At 48.1% G+C, this 20,428-nt stretch overlaps 1 protein-coding gene across 2 annotated transcripts; it reads right to left on the reverse strand.

Moving 5' to 3' along the window:
* Positions 1-3,823: 3,823 nt before the first annotated feature.
* UCMA (upper zone of growth plate and cartilage matrix associated) lies at positions 3,824-20,060 on the reverse strand. Of its 2 annotated transcripts, XM_003827824.5 has the most exons (5): positions 16,287-20,060; positions 15,819-15,884; positions 15,617-15,712; positions 11,689-11,787; positions 3,824-4,258 (listed from the first exon to the last, which is right to left on the reverse strand). In XM_003827824.5, exons 1-5 carry the CDS (start codon positions 16,342-16,344, stop codon positions 4,161-4,163), a joined length of 417 nt encoding a protein of 138 aa, XP_003827872.1. In that variant the 5' UTR covers positions 16,345-20,060; the 3' UTR covers positions 3,824-4,160. The 2 variants fall into 2 exon arrangements, with proteins under 2 accessions (XP_003827872.1, XP_034785865.1); XM_034929974.3 differs by lacking the exon at positions 3,824-4,258 and having other exon boundaries at positions 10,133-11,787; positions 16,287-20,021.
* Positions 20,061-20,428: the final 368 nt, after the last annotated feature.

The following is a 20,428-nucleotide window of genomic DNA, read 5'->3' on the forward strand; positions in this document are numbered from 1 at the left end:
CATGAAAAATTACAATTTAGAACATGACCTAATAAAATCGTAAGTTAGTACTCCAGACCTCAGTGCCTCGGAGGAATGGGATCATCATTTTTATTTCTGCAAGTCTTTAACTTGGGGGTTTACACACTAAATGATCCAGACTCACTAGTGTGTTATTTGAGACTCAAAAGTATTATTAGAGTGTCTAAACTAATGAGACATTATCTAGAAAAATGGTCACCTTTGTTTGCATGTGAAATCAGGGTTCTTTTCAAACACATCCCCTTCAAACACTGCCATTCCTGTAGGAAGTTTTTTTTTTTTTTTTTTTTTGGAAAGTTTTACAAAAACTGCTTAACTGTGAATTAACTATACAGATTTTTATTCGTGGTAGAAAGTTGGTTTAATAGGTAAACCAACTGGTATTAAACCAAGCATGGCATCCAACCAGGAGGACAGTTTTGTGTGAATACAGCGCAACCTTCCTGGTGTCGCTGGCTGAACAGCCTTCAGGGCTGACTCAGGATCTGAGCTAGCAGCAGGATGAGCTTGCACTCCTGCCCAAAAACATATCACTGGTCAAAAATAAATTCTAAAGTTTTTTTTAAAAATAAAAATGGTCAGCACAGTGTTCCTGGCAGAAAAATAAATAAATAATAAAAATAGAAAAAAGTTTATATACTTAGATGTATACAGATCACTCAAAGGAAACTCAGGACAATGGTGATAATGGTTTCTTTCAGGAGACCCAGGAGGGACTACCTTTCTGCTGTATTCCTTTCTGTTCTTTAAAAATGTTAAACCATGGGTGTGCATTACCTGTTAGACTATTTTTTTTTTTGAGATGGAGTCTCGTGTACCTGGTTAGACTATTTTTAATTTTAAAAAGCCAAGATAATGTGGAAAGTGAATAAAACATTTTTAAACATTTATAATTTTAAACATTATAAGATCACAGAGTATATCAGAGTTCTCAATTGTAGACTAGAACATTTATATTAAACAATTTGTTTTTAGAGAAATCCCTTCAAGGCTAGAGACAACTTTTTTTAGAGACAGGGTCTTACTCTCTTGCCCAGTCTGGAGTGCAGTGGTGTCACATAGTTCACTATACCCTCAACCTCCTGGGCTCAAGCAATCCTCCCACCTCAGTCTCCCGAGTAGCTGGAACTACAGGCATGTGTCACCATGCCCAACTAATTTTTAATTTTTTTTGTAGAGATGGGATCTCACTATGTTGCCCAGGTCAGTCTCAAACTCCTGGGCTTAAGCGATGCTCCCACCTCGGCCTCTGAAAGTGCTGAGATTACAGGTGTGGCTCACCACGCCCAGCCTTTTAAATTATGAAAAACTTTTAAATTATGAAAAACTTCCCAAAGAATTAGAACATAATTGGCAGCAAATGAATTAGAAATAAAATAACCCAACTCAATGTAACTGATAAAAACCACAGAAATTAAAAAAATTTTTTAAATCATTCTGTGGCTCACAAAGCTTACCACCTCCTTCTAAAAAATCTAAATAAACAAAGGCACACGATAATAAATTGTAAAATCTCTCCTGGAACACACAAAAACATTGTTTTTTCCTTGTACCTTTAACCTGCACCGGGAAAATGAAATTCCAACATATGCGAAATTGGTGAATAAAAATGAATGACAGATATATCCTTTGACAAATTTGTTTTCAACCACTTAGCTAGAACCCACTAAGAACTACGGGAAAGTAATGAAAGAACAGAAAAATCCAAGCAAAAGAAGCCCCGAAGGCCACACTTTTGACAAGGCCAGTCTCCAAAATACAAACCGCCCTGTTCTAATTTCATGTGAACTGTGGCTGTCCAGATCCCAGATCGCGTTACCTCTGTTATGCTTCTCCCGCCCAAGGAAATGACCGCAGCTGGCATTTGGTGAAGGAATTCTGGACCGAATTTGAAAACCCTGAAGTATAATGGAGCCCTTGTTAAGGATGGGGGTAGAACAAGGTAATGGAATTCTTATTTGGCTCCTTTCTGCCAGAGTTCTGTATCTAGAGCCACCATGCTAAGCATGAGCGGGGAAGAGGCAAGAACAGGCTGTTTTGCTTTTTTAAAGCAAGCCATTCTTGGTTTTTGACGTCTGAAAAGCCCTGCATTCCTTCCTGTGGACACACGACAGGCAGGTGGTGCATGGTGTGGCTGTGAGTCAAGTTATCGGTTGACATCCACCTGATCACTACCTTGCAGCAAAGGGGAACTGCCCTCTTGCCAGAAAGCACTGGGGTGTGTTATCCTGACCAATATGAACCAGACTGGGGCTTCTCTTGTTTCCCCATGGAAGTGACAGAGCAACACTTTGCCTTTTTTTCTGTTGCACCTGAGTATTTTTTTTTAGTCATTAATTAAAAAAACAAAAACAAAAACAAAAACCTTGTAAGCAGAGGCTACCTACCTCAGGGCCTGACTGGGCATCCAACCAGAAGGTCAGTTATGTGCAAATACAGTGCAACCACCCTGGTATCGCTGGCTGAACAGCCTGCACCCCTGACTCAGGATCTGAGCTAGCAGTGGTTAAGCTTTCACTGCTGCCCAACTACCAACCCCAGTTGGCAGGCTCACCATCCACTCGGTAACTGATCTAGATAGACACACGTTGTTCTCAAATTTCATTTTTTCTTTTTCTTTTTTTTTTTTTTTTAGATAGGGTCTCACTCTGTCTGACAGACGGGAATGTAGTGGCCTGATCATAGCTCACTGCACCCTCAAACTCCTGGCCTCAAACAATCCTCCTGCCTCAGCTTCCCAAAACACTGGGATTACAGGTATGAGCCACCACACCTGGCCTTAAAGTTTTTCTGTATACCAGTCTCTTCCACTGCTAGAACACTGCTTACTAAAAGCTGTGTGTCACTTTCAAGGAGGTTTGTGGAGAGCTGCGGGTTCCTAAACAGCCTTTCTGTTTAGCCAGGCCCAAAGGCATTGGGGTAGGTGGTAGAAGTACATCGATCACATAGCTAGGGTCTGCACTAGGAACCTGGTTAAGTCTGACTTGGTTAAATTTAATGGAGCTGGAAGTGAGATTTGCCATCTGAAAAGACACCATGAATAGTGTATATTTCAAGCACCCCTGTCCCCTGCCCAGGACTTTTCTGGTCTTAAGTTTACTTGCTTTCAGAAAGGATCAGCAAAGATACCCAGCGATAGGAAGCACGCGACCTCTTCAAAGAGAAATTCGATTTAGCCAGTTTAAAATATGTAGAAGTCGGCTGGGTGCAGTGGCTCACCTGTAATCCAGCACTTTGGAAGGCCAAGGTGAGTGGATTGCTTGAGCTCAGGTGTTCAAGATCGGCCTGGACAACATGGCAAGACCCCGTCTCTCCTGAAAATACAAAAACTAGCTGTGCGTGGTGGTACATGCCTGTAGTCCCAGATACTTGGGAGAATGAAGTGGGAGGATCACCTAAGCCTGGAAGGTCGGGGCTGCAGTGAGCCATGATCTTGCCACTGCACTGCAGCCTGGGTGACAGAGTGAGACCCTGTCTCAAAAAAAAAAAAAAAAAAAAAGTGTACATATATATATATACACACACACACATACACACACGCATATATATATATATATATATATATATATATATATATATATGTTATGACCCAACGTTTCATGTCCAGAAATCGATCACACTGATAGACGACTGGGTGAGTCAACTCTAGCATATTCGGTGGCATATGGGACATATTGAGAAGACTGAGCAATGCTCCTCAAGTTCAAGCTTTCAAACACCCAAGTCAGCAAGAATCACATCATCGCTCAGGGAAGACAGCATGACACCCCTCGGTCGGAGATTTGAGAAGATAATACACATGGTTGATTCAGCGTTTTTATTTGTAAGCCATAAGCAAACATGTGATTCTTGACTGATTCTTTTGCTTGGGAACGAAGCCAGGGGAAGCCACTGTAGGTTTGGTGCTAGGAGGCCCTGCAGGCAGTTGCTCACCTCAGAAGATGGTCTGCAAAGAGGTGAAAGTCAGGACACTTTCATACACTGGAAGGAAAGGCATGCGTCTTTTCCAGGGCTGCTGGCCACTGCAGACCCCAAGCTGAGACCCTCCGAAGGGCCGGTTTGCATGGGAAGGATTGCTGGAACACGGGGATGCCAATGGTGCTACAAGCTTCGTCTTCTTGGCCGGCTTCAGGATGGGATCAGGTGTGGTGGCGGTTGTAGAGATAGGATGGGTGCAGGCCGTCATAGTGCCACTGGCGCCACTGCTCCACAGCCTCCCGGCTCCTCTCTTCCTGCTCTGGGGAGGAAAGACAAAGCCACCTGTTAGGACAGGGGGCCTCTGACCTGCCACTGAGCCCAGCAGCCATCAGCCGAACCCCTGCCCTGTGGTGACCTGCACTGAGAGTGTTTGTGAGCCCTGGTGAGAGAAGGCCAGGACTGGTGAGGATCCAGAGTATGTGAGCTGACAGGCCTTGTGTATAAGTCAGGCCCAGATGGGCGAAGGTCACAGGCAGGTGTAGACCAGGGCCGGGCATCTCAGGCTCTTCTGCCTGCCCAGCCAGTGTAGGAGGGCAGAGGCTTATGCAGCCCTGTTTCAAAGACTTAACAACCAAGACACAAGACGAAAAAGTAACAACACAGTAGCAGGAATGGACTACTGGAAGGACATGCAAGAAAAATAAGGGACTACAAACCATGCCTTGAAAACATGAAGGAAATCATTGTCGACTTGGAGGTTTTTTTCCTCTATACTGTTCTGAATTAATTTTCTTTTTTTTTCTTTCTTTCTTGTTTTGTTTTGTTTTGAGACAGGGTCTCAGTCTGTCACCCAGGCTGGAGTGCAGTGGCGTGATCAGGACTCACCGCGGCTTCAACCTCCCAGGGCTCAGGCAATCCTCCCACTTCAGCCTCCTTTGCCACCACGCCTGGCTAATTTTTTAATTTTTTTATGGAGGTGGAATTTCACTGTATTGTCCAGGCTGGTCTCCAACTCCTAGTCTCAAGCAATCCTCCTGTCTCAGCCTCCCAAAGTGCTGTGATTGGCCGGGCGGGATGGTTCATGCCTATAATCCCAGCACTTTGGGAGGCTGAGGCTGGCTGATCACCCAAGGTCAGGAATTCTAGACTAACTTGGCCAACATGGTGAAACCCTGTCTCTACTAAAAAATACAAAAATTAGCCAGGCATGGTGACACACACCTGTAATCCCAGCTACTCAGGAGGCTGAAGTATGAGAATCACTTGAACCTGGGAGGTGGAGGATGCAGTGAGCTGAGATCATGCCACTGCACTCCAGCCTGGGCGACAGAGTGAGATCCTGTCTCCAAAAAAAAAAAACACAAAAGAAAGAAAAAAAGAAAATGCCCAAAAGAATTGAAAACAGGGACACACAAACGGATACTTGTACATGAATGTTCGTAGCAGCACTAGTCACAACAGCCAAGAGGTGGAAACAACCCCAGTGTCCATCAACAAAGAAATGGATAAACAAAATGTGGTGTGTATGTGTAAAATTTCGCCATAAAAAGGAATGAAGTTCTGGCACATTCTACAACATGGACAAACCTTAAAAATATTCTGCTAAGTGAAATAAGCCCAGACTCAAAAAGATGAATAGTGTATGATTCCACTTAGATGACATGTCTAGAATGGGCAAGTTTTTGTTTTTGTTTTTGTTGTTTTGACTCTCGCTCTGTCACCCAGGCTGGGGTGCAGTGGCGTGATCTCGGCTCACTGTAACCTCCGCCTCCCAGGATCAAGCGATTCTCCTGCCTCCACCTGGAATAGCTGGGATTACAGGTGCATGCCACCACGCCTGGCTAATTTTTATATTTTTAGTAGAGATGGGGTTTCACCCTGATGGCCAGGCTGGTCTTGAACTCCTGACCTCAAGTGATCGAACCGCCTCGGCCTTCCAAAGCACTAGTATTACAGGCGTGAGCCACTGCACCTAGCCTAGAATGGGCAAATTTACAGAGACAAAAAAAAAAAGAGGTTGCCAGAGGCTTCCGGGAGGGAGGAATGGCGAGTTACTGCTTTATGAATGCAGTTTCTGTATGAGGCTATGCAAGGGTTTGGAAATAGCAGTGACTGTTGCACAGTGAATGTAGTAAATGCTGCTGAATCGTATGCTTAAAAATAGTTTATGCTGGGCATGGTGGCTCACACCTGTAATCCCAGCACTTTGGGAGGCCAAGCTGGTAGGATCGCTTGAAGCCAGGAGTTTGAGACCAGCCTGAGCAGCGTTAGCAAGACATCGTCTCTACAAAAAATAAAAAAATATTAGCCAGGTGTGATAGCACGTGCCTATAGTCCCAACTACTTGGGAGGCTGATGTGGGAGGATTGCTCGAGCCCAGGAGGTTGAGGCTGCAGTGAGCTATCATCACACCACTGCACTCCAACCTGGGCAACAGAGCAAAACCCATCTAAAAAAGAAAGAAAGGAAGCGGCGGGGAGGGAGGGAGGGAAAGAGAAAGTAAAGAAAGAGAAGAAAGAAAGAGAGAAAAAAAAAAGAAAGAGAAAGAAAAAGAAAGGAAAAGAAAGAAAAGAAAGAAGAGTTTAAATGGCAAGTTTTATGTTGTGTGTGTTTTATCACATTTTTAAGATGCATTTGTCAAAGATGTTGGAAGGATGGGAAATCCTAACAGAAAATGATGCCAAGAATTAAAGAACCAAGATGTCTTTCTTACCTCTGTTTTCTCAAATGTGGACCTCACCAAGAAGCCCATGAACCTGATTTTGGTACTAGCGAAAGTGAAACTGGCATCCTCTGTGGCAATGGCCAACAGGACCGCCTGGTGGCTTCAGGGTGTGAGGAATGGAGACGTTGCTTTGGTCCTTAGCACCTGTGAGAGCCGCTTGCTCAGGCCTAGTCTCACCTCGGCCCAGCTAGGTGCAGGGCCCAGTGACCAAGGCATGTTGAGGCACCACGGCTGCCAGAAGTGTTTCCTTGCTATGTGGGCTCAGAGCTGGCCCTCCCCTTGGTGCTGAAAATCCCATTAGGTACTTGATAGCCCAGGGGCAGCCTGGAGCTCACAGAGCCAGGCCCAGGCCGGAGCTTTTTGTGTTCATCTTCAGCTCTTTCGGGCATTTCTCAAGCCCAGTAGACGAGCTACTCTTTGCCAACCCTGAGAGTGTGGTTTTGACGTAGAAGTTGATTCAGCATCCCTTTTTTTGTTGTTTTTGTTTTCGAGACAAGTTCTCATCCTGTTGCCCAAGCAGAAGTGCAGTGGCACAATCATAGCTCACTGCAGCCTCCTGGACTCAAGTGATTCTTCAGCCTCAGCCTCCCAAGTTGCTGGGACTACAGGCATGCACCACCATGCCCGGCTAATTTTTAATAGAGACAAGGTCTCGTTATGTTGCCAGGGCTAAATTCCTTGGCCTCCCAAAGTCCTGGGACTACAGGCTTGTAGTCCCGGTGGGCATTCCTTTTATGAAGTAAGTACTTTGGGGAGATGTCGAATATCCAACTGCTATCAGTAACCCTTAGAATAGGTGACTCGGGGTGGGGGCGGGGCTCACGCCTGTAATCCCAGCACTGTGGGAGGCCGAGGTGGGCGGATCACCTGAAGTCAGGAGTTCAAGACCAGCCTGGCCAACATGGTGAAACCCTGTCTCTACTAAAAATACAAAAATTAGCGGGGCGTGGTGGCGGGCACCTGTAGTCCCAGCTACTCAGGAGGCTGAGGCAGGAGAATCACTTGAACCCCGGAGGAGGAGGTTTCATTGAGCCGAGATGGCACCACTGCACTCCAGCCTGGCGATAGAGCGAGATTCCATCTCAAAAAAAAAAAAAAAAAAAAAAAAGAATAGGTGACTCGGTTAGATAGGACAGCTAGCTGAAACCAGGGTCCTGACTGACAGGCATGTCAGGGGCCTCGGGGGAGGGCTTGGAAGTCAGACGCCTTGAGCACCACCCCAGGGATGGTTTCAGGCAAGCAGAACCCTGTGCAACATTGTGAGCCACAGGCAACGGAGAGGAAAGAAGATTGAAATGATTTCCACCTTTTCCAAAACTCATCCTCCGGAGGCCAGGCCTGCTCTACCTTGTGACCCCTGCCTTGATGGAGCTCTGGGGAGACCCCCTGCGGGCTACTCCGCTTTATCTTTCTCACTCACTCCATCCGGGGGCCAATTCCTGGACCACAGAAGCTCTCCAAGACCTCCATGCATTTGCTCATCCTTGATTTACAAGAACAGGAGCTTTGCTGGCAAATAAGCCTTGGGGTTCTAATGCTAGGGCTATCTACTAGCCTCGTCTCCCTGGGTATACATGTATCCTTTCTAAGCCTCAGTTTTTTATTTTTGTTGTGGATTTTTTTTTTTTTGAGACAGGGTCTTGCTCTGTTGCCCAGGCTGGAGTGCAGTGGCATGATCATAGTCACTCTAGCCTTGAACTCCCCAGGGTCAAGTGATCCTCTCTCAACCACCCAAGTAGCTGGGACTACAGGTACATGCCACCAGCCAAGTTAATTTTCTCATTTTCTATGTTGCTCAAGCTGGTCTCGAACTCCTGGGCTGAAGCCATCCCCCTGCCTCAGCCTCCAGTGTAGCTGGGACTACAGGCACATGCCACCATGCCCAGCTTATGTTTTTTAATTGAAAAATTTTTTTTCTTTTGTAGAGACAGGGCCTCGCTTAGTTGCCCAAGCTGGTCTTGAACTCCTGGCTTCAAGCAATGCTCCCACTTTGGCCTCCCAAAGTGCTGGGATTACACGTGTAAGCCACGGTGCCCAGCCTGAGCCTCAATTTTTGAAACATGAGCTGGAAATTACAAGACCTGTCTCAGAGGCAGTTCGTGAGGATTAGGTGGCCACTTACAGTGCCTGGCAGAGCAAGGGCTCAAGGACAACAGCTCCTGGAACTGCATTCCCCAAAGGCCTGTGTTTTCTCCATCTGTGTGGGTGAGACCTAGGGTCTCCTGTCTTCCTATCCTGTAAGAGGACCTGCAGGCGCCCAACCCTGCATCCTGAATTCATCAAGAAAGGGAAAACAGTGAATGTTTTTCCATCTACATGCTAGAGCTTTGGACCTAAAACATTTAAAACTGCTCAAAATAAAATGCTATTTTAATAGTATGAGTCAAAATCACACTGAAGGAATTTTGAAGGCCACATTCTCAACTTTTAAGTGCTTCTCCCCAAGCTGCCCACCAAGATAAACACATCTCTAGCAGAAGTGTGTGCTTCCAAGCTGTGACTGCCTGAAGTTTTCCCAGTATGTTCCTAAGAAAGTTTGATTTGCCAGGATCCAAGCCCAGCACCTGTTTGCAGGCCTCAGCCAGGTGCACCTGCAGGGCAATGGGCACAGCCTGCAGCACCTGACCCAGGGGTGGTTTCCTTTTTACTAGGAGATGCCTTCTGAGGGTGCTGCCTCCCCAGTCCATCAGAGCAAGCAGCCAGGAGAACTGAAAGAGCTGACTCTCTCCCACAAAGGCGACCTAAACTGGGGCCTCACGTCCAAGTTCACGTGCACCCAGGAGGTACCAGGTGATTTTCTTCAGGAGCATTACAATCTTGAAATTTGGAGAAAGACCAAATAAATAAACAGGGCTAGGTGTGATGGCCCACGCCTATAATCCCAGCACTTTGGGAGACTGACATGGGCAGATTACTTGAGGTCAGGAGTTTGTGACCAGCCTGGCCAACATAGTAAATCCCCATCTCTACCCAAAATACAAAAATTAGCTGGGCATAGTGGTGCACACCTGTAATCCCAGCTACTTGGGAGGCTGAGACAGGAGAATCGCTTGAACTTGTGGCGGGAGGTTGCAGTGAGCTGAGATCATGCCACTGCACTCCAGCCTGGGCAACAGAATGAGACTGTCTCAAAAAAAAAAAAAAAAAAAAAAGGAAAAGAAATACATACACACACACACACACACACACACACACTCTCTGGTATGCTGGTGTGATCCCCCTTAAACGGTCCTAAGGATGTTTGCTGTGGGTGACCCTTGAGGGTACTTCACAGCAAAATTAAATCCCACTCCGTGGAAGGCTGTGGCTCAAAGACAGAGCATCCTCTACCCGTGTCCCCAGCCGCACCATCCTCCACTGAGCCCTGGCACAGCCAGCACTTTCTAAGAGCAGACAGGAACCCTGTCTGCCAAGGGGTTGAGGGGTGCGGATTGCCTGGCCAGAGACACTAAGCTCTCTGGTCTGGGCCTTTTCTTTTTTTTTTTTTTTTGAGACAGAGTCTTGCTCTGTTGCCTAGGCTGGAGTGCGGTGGTGGGATCTTGGCTCACTGCAAGCTCCACCTCCAAGTTTCAAGCAATTCACCTGCCTCAGCCTCCCAAGTAGCTGAGACTACAGGTGTGCACCATCACGCCTGGCTAATTTTTAGTTATTTTTAGTAGAGACGGGGTTTCGCCACATTCGCTAGGCTAGTCTCAAACTCCTGACCTCAAGTGATCCACCCACCTCAGCCCCTCAAAACTCCTGGCCTCCCTGGGCCTTTCCTACTCTCTATTTTTTGCTAGTAAGGAAAAGACCAAGGCTTAGAGAAGAGGATACAAATAGGAGAAGCATAAGGCCACAAGAAAACCATATAAAAATTTCCAGGTGATCTGATGCTTTTGGATGAGTTGGAGCCTGAAGATAGGCTATAGATGTTGATGCTGCAGGTGGGGTGAGAGGGTAGAAGGCAAGCTGTTTTCTGAGTTCAGTTTTCCTGATTTGCTTCTGCCAGTCAGTAAAGATGCTGAGTACACTGAATAGGTCAATGAAGGCCTTGATTTTCCAGGATAGAGTAGGACCTGGAGCCAGGACATTGACGTGAATATAAGGCACCTGCGAGTGAGTGTGGAATCTGCCCAATATGATCCTGCCAGAGCTAAGCCTAAGTTTTGGTGCTTAGATGGAGAACACAGACCAGTGCGGTGATGCCCAAATAGGAGGAGGGAGGGAAAGGAGTTTTATATCCACACAGTCAGCAAACAGTTGCCCCATCCCCACAGCCCCCAAGCCAATGGGAATAAGGGTATTCTGTCCCCTTCCACACCTTCTCAAGTTCTGTGTAGCCATTTTTCTCCCTTCTTTTTATTTTATTTTATTTTATTTTTTTGATATGGAGTTTCACTCTTGTTGCCCAGGCTGGAGTGAAGTGGCACAATCTCCACTCACTGCAACTTCTGCCTCCCAAGTTCAAGCGATTCTCCAACCTCAGCCTCCCGAGTAGCTGGGGTTACAGGTGCCCGCCACCACACCCAGCTAATTTTTGTATTTTCAGTAGAGATGGGGTTTCGCCATGTTGGCCAGGTTGGTCTCAAACTCCTGACCTCAGGTGATCTACCCGCCTCAGCCTCCCAAAGTGCTGGGATTACAGGCATGAGCGACTGCGCCCGGCCCTCCCTTCTTTTCGAGGCTCTCCTGGATATGAATTGAAAGTAGACCTTCCCTTTCCTCCCTCCTCCAATTAAAAGTTCAATACCAGCCTGGCCAACATGGCAAAGCCCTGTCTTTACTAAATATACAAAAATTAGCTAGGGGCATCTGTAATCCCAGCTACTCCGGAGGTTGAGGCAGGAGAATCGCTTGAACTTGGGAGGAGGAGGTTGCAGTGAGCCAAGATCACACCACTGCATTCCAGCCTGGGCAACAGAGCAAGACTTCGTCTCAAAAAAAGAAAAAAAAAAAAAGTTGGGTAGAAGAAGAGAAAGCAAACCATGTGATTTCTCCCCAACGCTCCACCTCCCTGAAGACACTGGCTGAAGAGCTCTTACCATCATTTTGTTCCTCCACGAAGTTCTCAAATTCATTCCTTTGTTCCTCGTAATATTCTCTCCGCAGCTCATCAACCCGAAGCTTCTGCCTGTTTTCCGCTGTGAAAGGAAAAGAAGCAAGAGTTGCCCCTCAAGAATGAGGACACTTAGGGGCACACACTTAGGGGAGCACAGTTCATCTGAGAAGTCATCTGGTTGGGGGATGAGTGGTTTGTGGGGGATTGTGGTTGGAGACTTCCCTGAAATGATTTACTCCTGACACAGACTTTAAAACTTGAAGGTGATTATCTGATCCAGCTGCCTCATTTGCAAATGAGAAGACAGAGGCCCCAAAGAGTAAAGTGATTTAGCTCTGATTATAAAGTTGGTGGCATATCCAAGTATACCAGGCCACTTGGAAACCAGAAATCCCATAATCAGAAACGAATTCCGTAAAGGAATAATCCAACTTAATCTCACAGCCATTCAACATTTTCCAGCTCTTATCACGGCCAGGACGTAGGCTAAGCACTGGAATTAAAAAGCCGAATAAGAAAGATTCCGTCCTTCCAGCCAGATACGGTGGCTCACGCCTGTGAGCTTAGCTACTAGGGAGTCTGAAGCAGGAGGGTTGCTTGAGGCCAGGAGTTCAAGGCTGCAGTAAGCTATGATTGTACTGCTGCACTCCACCTTAGGCAACAGAGCGAGACCCTGTCTCAAAAACAAAATAAAATAAAATCCTTCCCTCTGCTTAAGAGACCTATAGTTCAATAAGGAGAAAGACATAAGACAAGTTTACCAAGCATTACAGCTGTTGGAATAAAAATTCCCGGTTGTCTGGAGGAAACTATGTAAAGCTCTCTACTTTCAAGGTATTTCCCCCAACACGAGCTTCAACTGGAGAAACCATGAAGCCAGGGAGGCCACGTCTAGGGCAGGAAGAACCAGTCCCTCAGCACGCCTCACGGTCTCACAGTGGGATTCCCCTCACACCAAATGGGGGAGACGGAGGTACCGTTTTTTTGCCCCATCAACTCTGATGTGCAAGAGGAGGCTGGGGGGTGCTGAAGGAAGCAGAGAAGCTGGGGAAAGTCATGGTTCCCTACCCCCTACCCACGTTACAGAGGTGCTGGGAGAAACAAGGAAAAGTCTTTGCAAAATGATAATATTGGAAACCATCTCAGGCCGGGCGCGGCGGCTCACGCCTGTAATCCCAGCACTTTGAGAGGCCGAGGCGGGCGGATTGCTTGAGGTCAGGAGTTCAAGCCCAGCCTGGCCAACATGGCAAAACCCCTTCTCTACTAAAAATACAACAATTAGCCAGGCGTGGTGGCAGGTGCCTATAATTCCAGCTACTTGGGAGGGTGAGGCAGGAGAATTGCTTGAACCGGGGAGGTGGAGGTTGAGATCACGCCACTGCACTCCAGCCTGGGCAACAGAGCGAGACTCTGTCTTAAAATAAATAAATAAACAAACAAACAAACCATCTCAAATCCTTCTTGGAAGTAAGACGCTTACATTAATTAATGAATTATATAAATACTAGTTATTTCTGTTACTTTTCTATTACTTAACTCAGATTAAAAATCAAGTTAGCTGTGAACTGGGCTTAGTGCAGATTCCAGACGTCTGGAATGTTTCTTCCCAAACGTCTGCCGTGACCTACTTAGTTGCAGGAAACTTGAGTCTGGCAGAAGGGGTTGGTTATCCCATCCATACCCATGCCCCACCTCTCACTCGGCATCCACACATTTCTCAGAGGGGATTCAGGCTCAGAGATGTGCATGACCTAACAGAGGTCACATAGCAGGTTGGGGCAGAGCTAGGGTACCAGGTTCCCACACGCCACTGCTGGCTCAGCTTCCCTCTTCCCACCCACTGTGGGTCCTGATGTTGCTCCAAGCGCCAGAAAGCCGTTGTGGGAGGTGCGGGGGCTTAGGGTTTAGGAAGCAGATACTTAGTAAGTCACTGCCTATTCCTAAAGAAGCGTCCTCTGTCCCCTGTGTACTCAGGACAGCAAACAATCTTCCCAAGTGGTCTTTTCAGAGGTGTCACAAATTAGAGTTTTGACGTAATGAATAAGAACAATTTAATCCTCAGTTCAAGATAGTAATTTTATACTATGTGTCATTCTGTGCATTGTGTACGTTTCTTCTCAAGAACATGCATTCATCACACTCTCTTTTCACCCTAAAGTAACTTCACCTTTATCCCAGAGGCTTAGAGGTGTCAGATGCCTGTCTCCTGGTTCCAAATTCAAGTTGGCTGAAGTGTCTGTCACCTGCCCTTTATCCAACCTGAGGCATCACTGGACACTGCCCTCCTGCCATCCACAGGAGTTGACTGGGTGACAGCAGATGCATTCATGCACAATCCTGGGTGTTCACCAGGCTGTCCTGCACCTCCCATGACTAATTGACACACTGAGCTTCTGTCCGAGGTGAGGCACTTCAGGCTAAATGGTGTAGCTCATTGTTTGGAGTCAACTTAAGAGGACAGAAGAGGCCATGCGCGGTGGCTCATGCCTGTAATCTCAGCACTCTAAGAGGCCGAGGCAGGGGGGTCACCTGAGTTCAGGAGTTCGAAACCAGCCTGGCCATCATGGCAAAATTCTGTCTCTACAAAAATACAAAAATTAGCCAGGCGTGGTGGCAGGCATCTGTAATTCCAGCTACTTGGGAGGCTGAAGCAGGAGTATTACCTGAACCTGGGAGGTGGAGGTTGCAATGAGCCAAGATCCTGCCACTGCACTCCAGCCTGGGCGAGAGAGTGAGACTCCATCTCAAAAAAAAAAAAAAAAAAAAAAAGAGGACAGAAGCTATTTGCCTGGCCTAAAATCATGCCCGTTTCCCCTGGAAGTCTGCCAGAAGATTGCTTCTCCCATTTTAATCAAAAACAGTCCAGTCCCCCTCCCAACCTTTCAGTGCTTCTTGACATTGGCCAACTTTTAAATCTCAGGTTGTATGAGGCCTGGAGGTTTTCCTAGCACGGTTATACTTATTCAATTTTTTTAAAAAAAAGAAATTTCATCTCCAAGCATTTCTATCTCTGTTCTTCCCATCATTTGAAAACAGTCCTATTATTTTTACCAAGCAAGTCACCTTGCTGAGTGCCCTGAAGAATACAAAGAGTTCATTCACCCACAGGCACGAGGAGGAAAGACTCGAGCCAGAGACTCGGGCGATACGGTCTGAGCTCAGCGTCTTGGAAGAAGCAGGTTCAGGGGTAGAAACTCAAATGCCCTCAGGGGTTGGCAGGTGAAGGGCATGAGGACCATGAAGCCGGGGCTCCACAGGCCCTACAGCAGGCTGTGCAACAGACAGGCTCACCCCAATGTGTTGAAAATGAAAACTTAAAAAAAAAAAAAAACTCTGCTGGCTGAACACAGCTCTTTCAGAGGCTTATAAATAAGGAAATTAGGACCAGAGGGAGGAAGTAGCCAAGGCCACTTAGCAGCACAGCTGTCCCCAGACCCACATTTCTCAGCACCCAGTGTCCTGTGCCTTCCCCATGTGCGATGCTGTTGCTCTTATACAGAAGGTGTGCTGGACCAGTACCCGCAAAGCACACACTGATGTGTGGGTCGCCTCCAGACCAGAACATAGATTTCCCTCCCTACACCTTTCTGAAATCCAATGCATCTTATCCCTGTTAGGTGTGTTTAATGTAGCATCATGGCCAAAAGGAGGACAAGAGGACCTGTCTCCAAGTCATCTTTGCAGAGGTGGGGCCTCCTAACCCTGACAAAGTATTCAATCCAATATACGACCTACAGTCAGGAAATAGGGTGTAATTTCTCACTCAGAGCTGCAGTCCCTTTGATACCCTGGGGTGAGCCCTTCGTGCCCGGCTGCATCCTGCTGCCCGGCTGACTGTGGGAGAGGAGGAGCCGGGGGGTGTGAGCAGAGGTGGTGATGGACGGGGAGGGGGGTCCCTCCAGCATCCTTACCATTGACCTCATCTCGGGACTTGGGGGACCGCTTGCCGCGCCTCTTGAGGAAATTCGAGGCATCTGATTCCTGCATGAAAATCTTCTGTTTTGCATCTGAAACCCAGGAGAGGCCTGTCACCAGCAGTGTGGGGGTGCCGGGGCTGCTGCTTCGCTGGCTGCACCTGCCCTGCCCTGCCCCGTGGGTGGCCCCTGCACTCACCTTCACTCGCCTCTTCTCCCGCCATCTGCATGGTGCCCACAGATACACTGGTTCCCTCTCTCAGCACTGCAGGACAAGGGCACAGAGTGAGGATGCAGCATCAGAGGGGAGCCCAGACCCTGAGCTGAGTCCCCATCCCTCTTTCCAGGCTAAGCGTCCTGCCAGGGCCTGGCAGGGGGCCTGTGGTTTCTCACGTACCAGCTGCAGAGCCAATCTCCCCAGGAACCCACCAAGCAAGCTGGCTTGGGTTTTTTTTTTCTATTTTGTTTCTTTCTTTACTGTTTATTATTATTATTATTATTTTTCTGTATTGCATTGTGTCCTACATGCACACGACACACACATACACACATGTTAACAATAAGCATACTCCTTTCTACCTGCATCACCTGAGCAGCCTTACCTGTGCATGGTAAGTCTCCCTTACCATGTAACTAACACCCTCCGCCTTGACCCTCCTGTACTCACTAGACAGGAGCACCACGGCGGAGAAGCAAGACAGCAGGACGGCCTGTCTCCAAGTCATCTTTGCAGAGGTAGGGGCTCCGTCCAGGACCCACAAGGCAGACCAGGCGTCCTGCACCCTTTGGGTCCCCACTTCTGAGGCAGGCAGCCCAGGCGAGAGGAAGGAAGGCGGGGGAGGGAAGAGAGAGGCAGGAGGCTGGGATACCACTGGGGGAGAGGAGGAGGGGGCTGGGCTGCCCTTTCCATTGGCTGCTCCTGGACGGAGCACCGGAGATGTTTTTGGCACCTGGCAAATGTCTCCAGAAGCAGAGCTTGTAGTTAGGGCCCTGGATGGGACAGTCTTGGAGTGGCCTTTCCAATGTCTGTGTCTGGCGATCTGCTGCTGGGAAGGCTTATCCTAACAGTCAGGGTTCCAAGGACCAAGGGCTGTGTCAAGGAGGTCCTGGCACCTGCTCCAGGGACGTTAGGGCCCCGGTCCTCAGGGTTGAAGCATGGGTGGGGGCAAGGAGGAAGAGAGGATCAATGGGGGAGTTTTGATCTAAATGTCAGGCAAAAAGGGCTCATAATGACTGGAATACCCATCAGGGTGACACACAGACGTGTGGGTCACGCTGACAGCGACCAGAGAACACCTTACCTGATGCACTGCTTCCAGCTGATGCTCACTGCCAAGCCAAACACAAACTCCTGGGGCCGCGGGTCCCAGAGCCCTTTAAAGTCAATCGCCTTCCTGCGGTGGCTCATGCCTGGAACCCCTGCACTTTGGGAGGCTGAGGCAGGCAGATCACCTGAGGTTAGGAGTTCGAGACCAGCCTGGCCAACACGGTGAAACCCTGTCTCTATTAAAAATAAAAATAAACAAATTAGCCGGGCATGGTGGCGGGCATCTGTAATCCCAGCAACTCAGGAGGCTGAGGCAGGAGAATCACTTGAACCCGGGAGGCAGAGGTTGCAGTGAGCCGAGACCACGCCACTATACTCCAGCTGGGGTGACAGAGCAAGACTCAGTCCTCCAAAAAAAATACATATAAAATAAAATAAAATAAAAATTTAAAAGTTAAAAACAGCGGCCGGGCATGGTGGCTCACGCTTATAATCCCAGCACTTTGGGAGGCAGAGGTGGGCGGATCACGAGGTCAGGAGATCGAGACCACGGTGAAATCTCGTCTCTACTAAAAATACAAAAAAAATTAGCCGGGCGTGGTGGCGGGCGCCTGTAGTCCCAGCTACTCAGAGAGGCTGAGGCAGGAGAATGGCGTGAACCTGGAAGGCAGATCTTGCAGTGAGCCGAGATTGCACCACTGCACTACAGCCTGGGTAACAGAGCGAGACTCCATCTCAAAAAAAAAAAAAAAATTAAAAACAGCAAGGCCAAATTCAATCACCTTCCACAGCGGAGGGGGAGAAGGGCGGGTATCTGAAAAGCTCCACAGCTAATCCTGCATCTCTAGGAAGACACACATCATACTCCATGTAGGGGAGGAAATGGGTTCCCAGAAATGGGACCACTAATGAAATCAGCACCAACATGGCCATTAGAGCTCAGTCCCCTTGGAGATGTGTTCCTAATGTTGCCTTTGTTAGGAACCATCAACTCTTTGCTGTCAGCCTTCTGGCATTGTTTAATGTTTGTCTAATGGGAACCATCACTAGACCTAGAACCCAGCCCATACCTACCTGAAGCTCCCCTCTTACAAGACTGTTATGTTAGCTAGGCAAAGTGGCTCAAGCCTGGAATCCCAGCCCTCTGGGAGCCCGAGGCAGGAGGATCACTTGAGGCCGGGGTTGGAGATAAGCCTGGGCAACATAGCGAGACCCCCATGTCTATTTAAAAAAAGAAAGACTTTCAGTTGGGCACAGTGGCTCATGCCTGTAATCTCAGCACTTTGGGAGGCTGAGGTGGGTGGATCAGTTGAGGCCAGGAGTTCTAGACCAGCTTGGCCAATATGGCAAAACCCCATCTCTACTAAAAATACAAAAATTACCCAGGCGTGGTGGCATGAACCTGTAATCCCAGTTACTCAAGAGGCTGAGGCAGGAGAATCACTTGGACCCAGGAGGCAGAGGTTGCAGTGAGCCGAGATTGCGCAACTGCACTCCGGCCTGGGTGACAGAGTGGGACTTTGTCTCAAAAAAATAAAAAAAGGCCGGGTGCAGTGGCTCATGCCTGTAATCCCAGCACTTTGGGAGGCCAAGCTAGGTGCATCACCTGAGGTCAGGAGTTTAAGACCAGCCTGGCCAACATGGTGAAACCTTGTCTCTACTGAAAATACAACAATTAGCTGGGCATGGTGGTGGGCACCAGTAATCCCAGCTATTCAGGAGGCTGAGACATGAGAATTGCTTGAACCCGGGAGGCGGAGTTTGCGGTGAGCTGAGATCGCACCATTGCACTCCAGCCTGGTCAACAAGAGCGAAACTCCATCTAAAAAAAAAAAAAAGAAAGAAAAGAAAAGAAAGACTTTCATGTTTACATCCCTCATGGACTTTACCGTCGTCCAGGAAAAGAATCTTAAGGCAGAAAAATAACTGAGACAGAGTAAACAAAATAAAGGGTTGGTTTCCAGTGGAAGAAAATGGGGTTGATGGCTATGCTGGCTGGCCCTACGTGGGCTCCCCTGGGATACTGGCTGGCCTGCACTGAACATGGGAGCAAGGGCTCTACATGGCTGAACGAATGCATGAGGACAGAGCCACAGGGCTCATCTATCAAATGAACTGGATGTCACTGGGAGAGGGGAGGGACAGACACAGGGCTGAGCGATTTTGATGGGACGTCCAGTGAGAAAGCGGACATGTGACAAACCCGTGACATCCTCCGTACCCTAAGTCCACTTGTGCCTTTTTAATTCTATTTGTTTCAGCCACAAACTTGTATTGAACACCTGCTGCCATGCACCAGGCACCTGTGCCCGTCACTGGCGAGTCAGCCTTGGGTAAATCATTTTTAAAATTTTTTCAGCTGGGCACGGTGGCGCATGCCTATAATCTCAGCACTTTGGGAGGCCGAGGCAGGCAGATCACCAGAGCTCAGGAGTTTGAGACCACCCTGGGCGACATGGTGAAACCCCATCTCTACTAAAATACAAAAAATTAGCTGGGCGTGGTAGTGTATCCCTGTAGTCCCAGCTACTTGGGAGGCTGAGGCAGGAGAATTGCTTGGGCCCCGGAGGCAGAAGTTGCAGTGAACCGAGATCGTGCCACTGCACTGCAGCTTGGGCTACAGAGTGAGACTCCATCTAAAAAAAAAAAAAAAAAAAATTCGTAGAGACAGGGTTTCACCATGTTGTCCAGGGTAATCTGATGTCTGACCTCGAGCAATCCCCCTCCTTGGCCTCCCAAAGTGCTGGGATTACAGGCGGGAGCCACCGCGCCCAGCCTACCTGAGATTCCTAGTAGCTACACTGATCTGCTCCAAGCAGCGTTCTGACCATAGCTGGTTTCCGCAACCTGTCAGTGCCTTATAACTTTCTCTCTGTCTAGACCATGGGCATTCATTTTCCATATGTTTCCACCTTCAGCTGCCCCTGCCCTCGGGCTGCCCACCAGGGCTGGATGTGCTGCAGAAGTGGCCTCCTCGTGACATTAGACCCCAAAGAACAACATGCCACCTCACCTCATGGCAAAGGCATAATTCTAGTGGCTGTGGGAAGAAGAGAAGAGTGCTGGATTTGATGGCAGAAGACCTGATTTAAACCCCACAACTGGCCAGGAGCAGTGGCTCATGCCTGTAATCCCAGCACTTTGGGAGGCCGAGGCAGGTGGATCACGAGGTCAGGAGATCGAGACCATCCTGGCCAACATGGTAAAACCCTGTCTCTACTAAAACAAACAAACAAACAAAGAAAAATTAGCTTGCGTGGTGGTGTGTGCCTGTAATCCTAGCTACTTGAGAGGCTGAGGCAGGAGAATCGCTTGAACCCGAGAGGCAGAGGTTGCAGTGAGCCAAGATCGCACCACTGCACTCCAGCCTGGGTGACAGAGCAAGACTCCGTCTCAAAAACAAACAAGCAAAAAAACACACAAGTACTGTACACTGAATTTGTCCAAAGACATATCCTTTGAGATTTCTCTTTTTTCTGTTTTCTCCATCTCTGTGAATGAGCTCACTGTTCATCCCCAGCTACTCAAACTAGAAGCTCCGG

This window comes from Pan paniscus, chromosome 8 (assembly GCF_029289425.2).
Source record: "Pan paniscus chromosome 8, NHGRI_mPanPan1-v2.0_pri, whole genome shotgun sequence".
NCBI lineage: Eukaryota > Metazoa > Chordata > Mammalia > Primates > Hominidae > Pan > Pan paniscus.

Excerpts from the sequence above, each read along its gene's own strand:
- UCMA (XM_034929974.3), bottom strand. The coding sequence starts at position 16,344 with ATGACTTGGAGACAGGCCGTCCTGCTGTCTTGCTTCTCCGCCGTGGTG. Across the intron at positions 15,885-16,286 it reads CGCCGTGGTGCTCCTGTCTA|TGCTGAGAGAGGGAACCAGT; the intron begins GTGAGTACAGGA and ends CTTGTCCTGCAG. Across the intron at positions 15,713-15,818 it reads GGGAGAAGAGGCGAGTGAAG|ATGCAAAACAGAAGATTTTC; the intron begins GTGAGTGCAGGG and ends CCTGGGTTTCAG.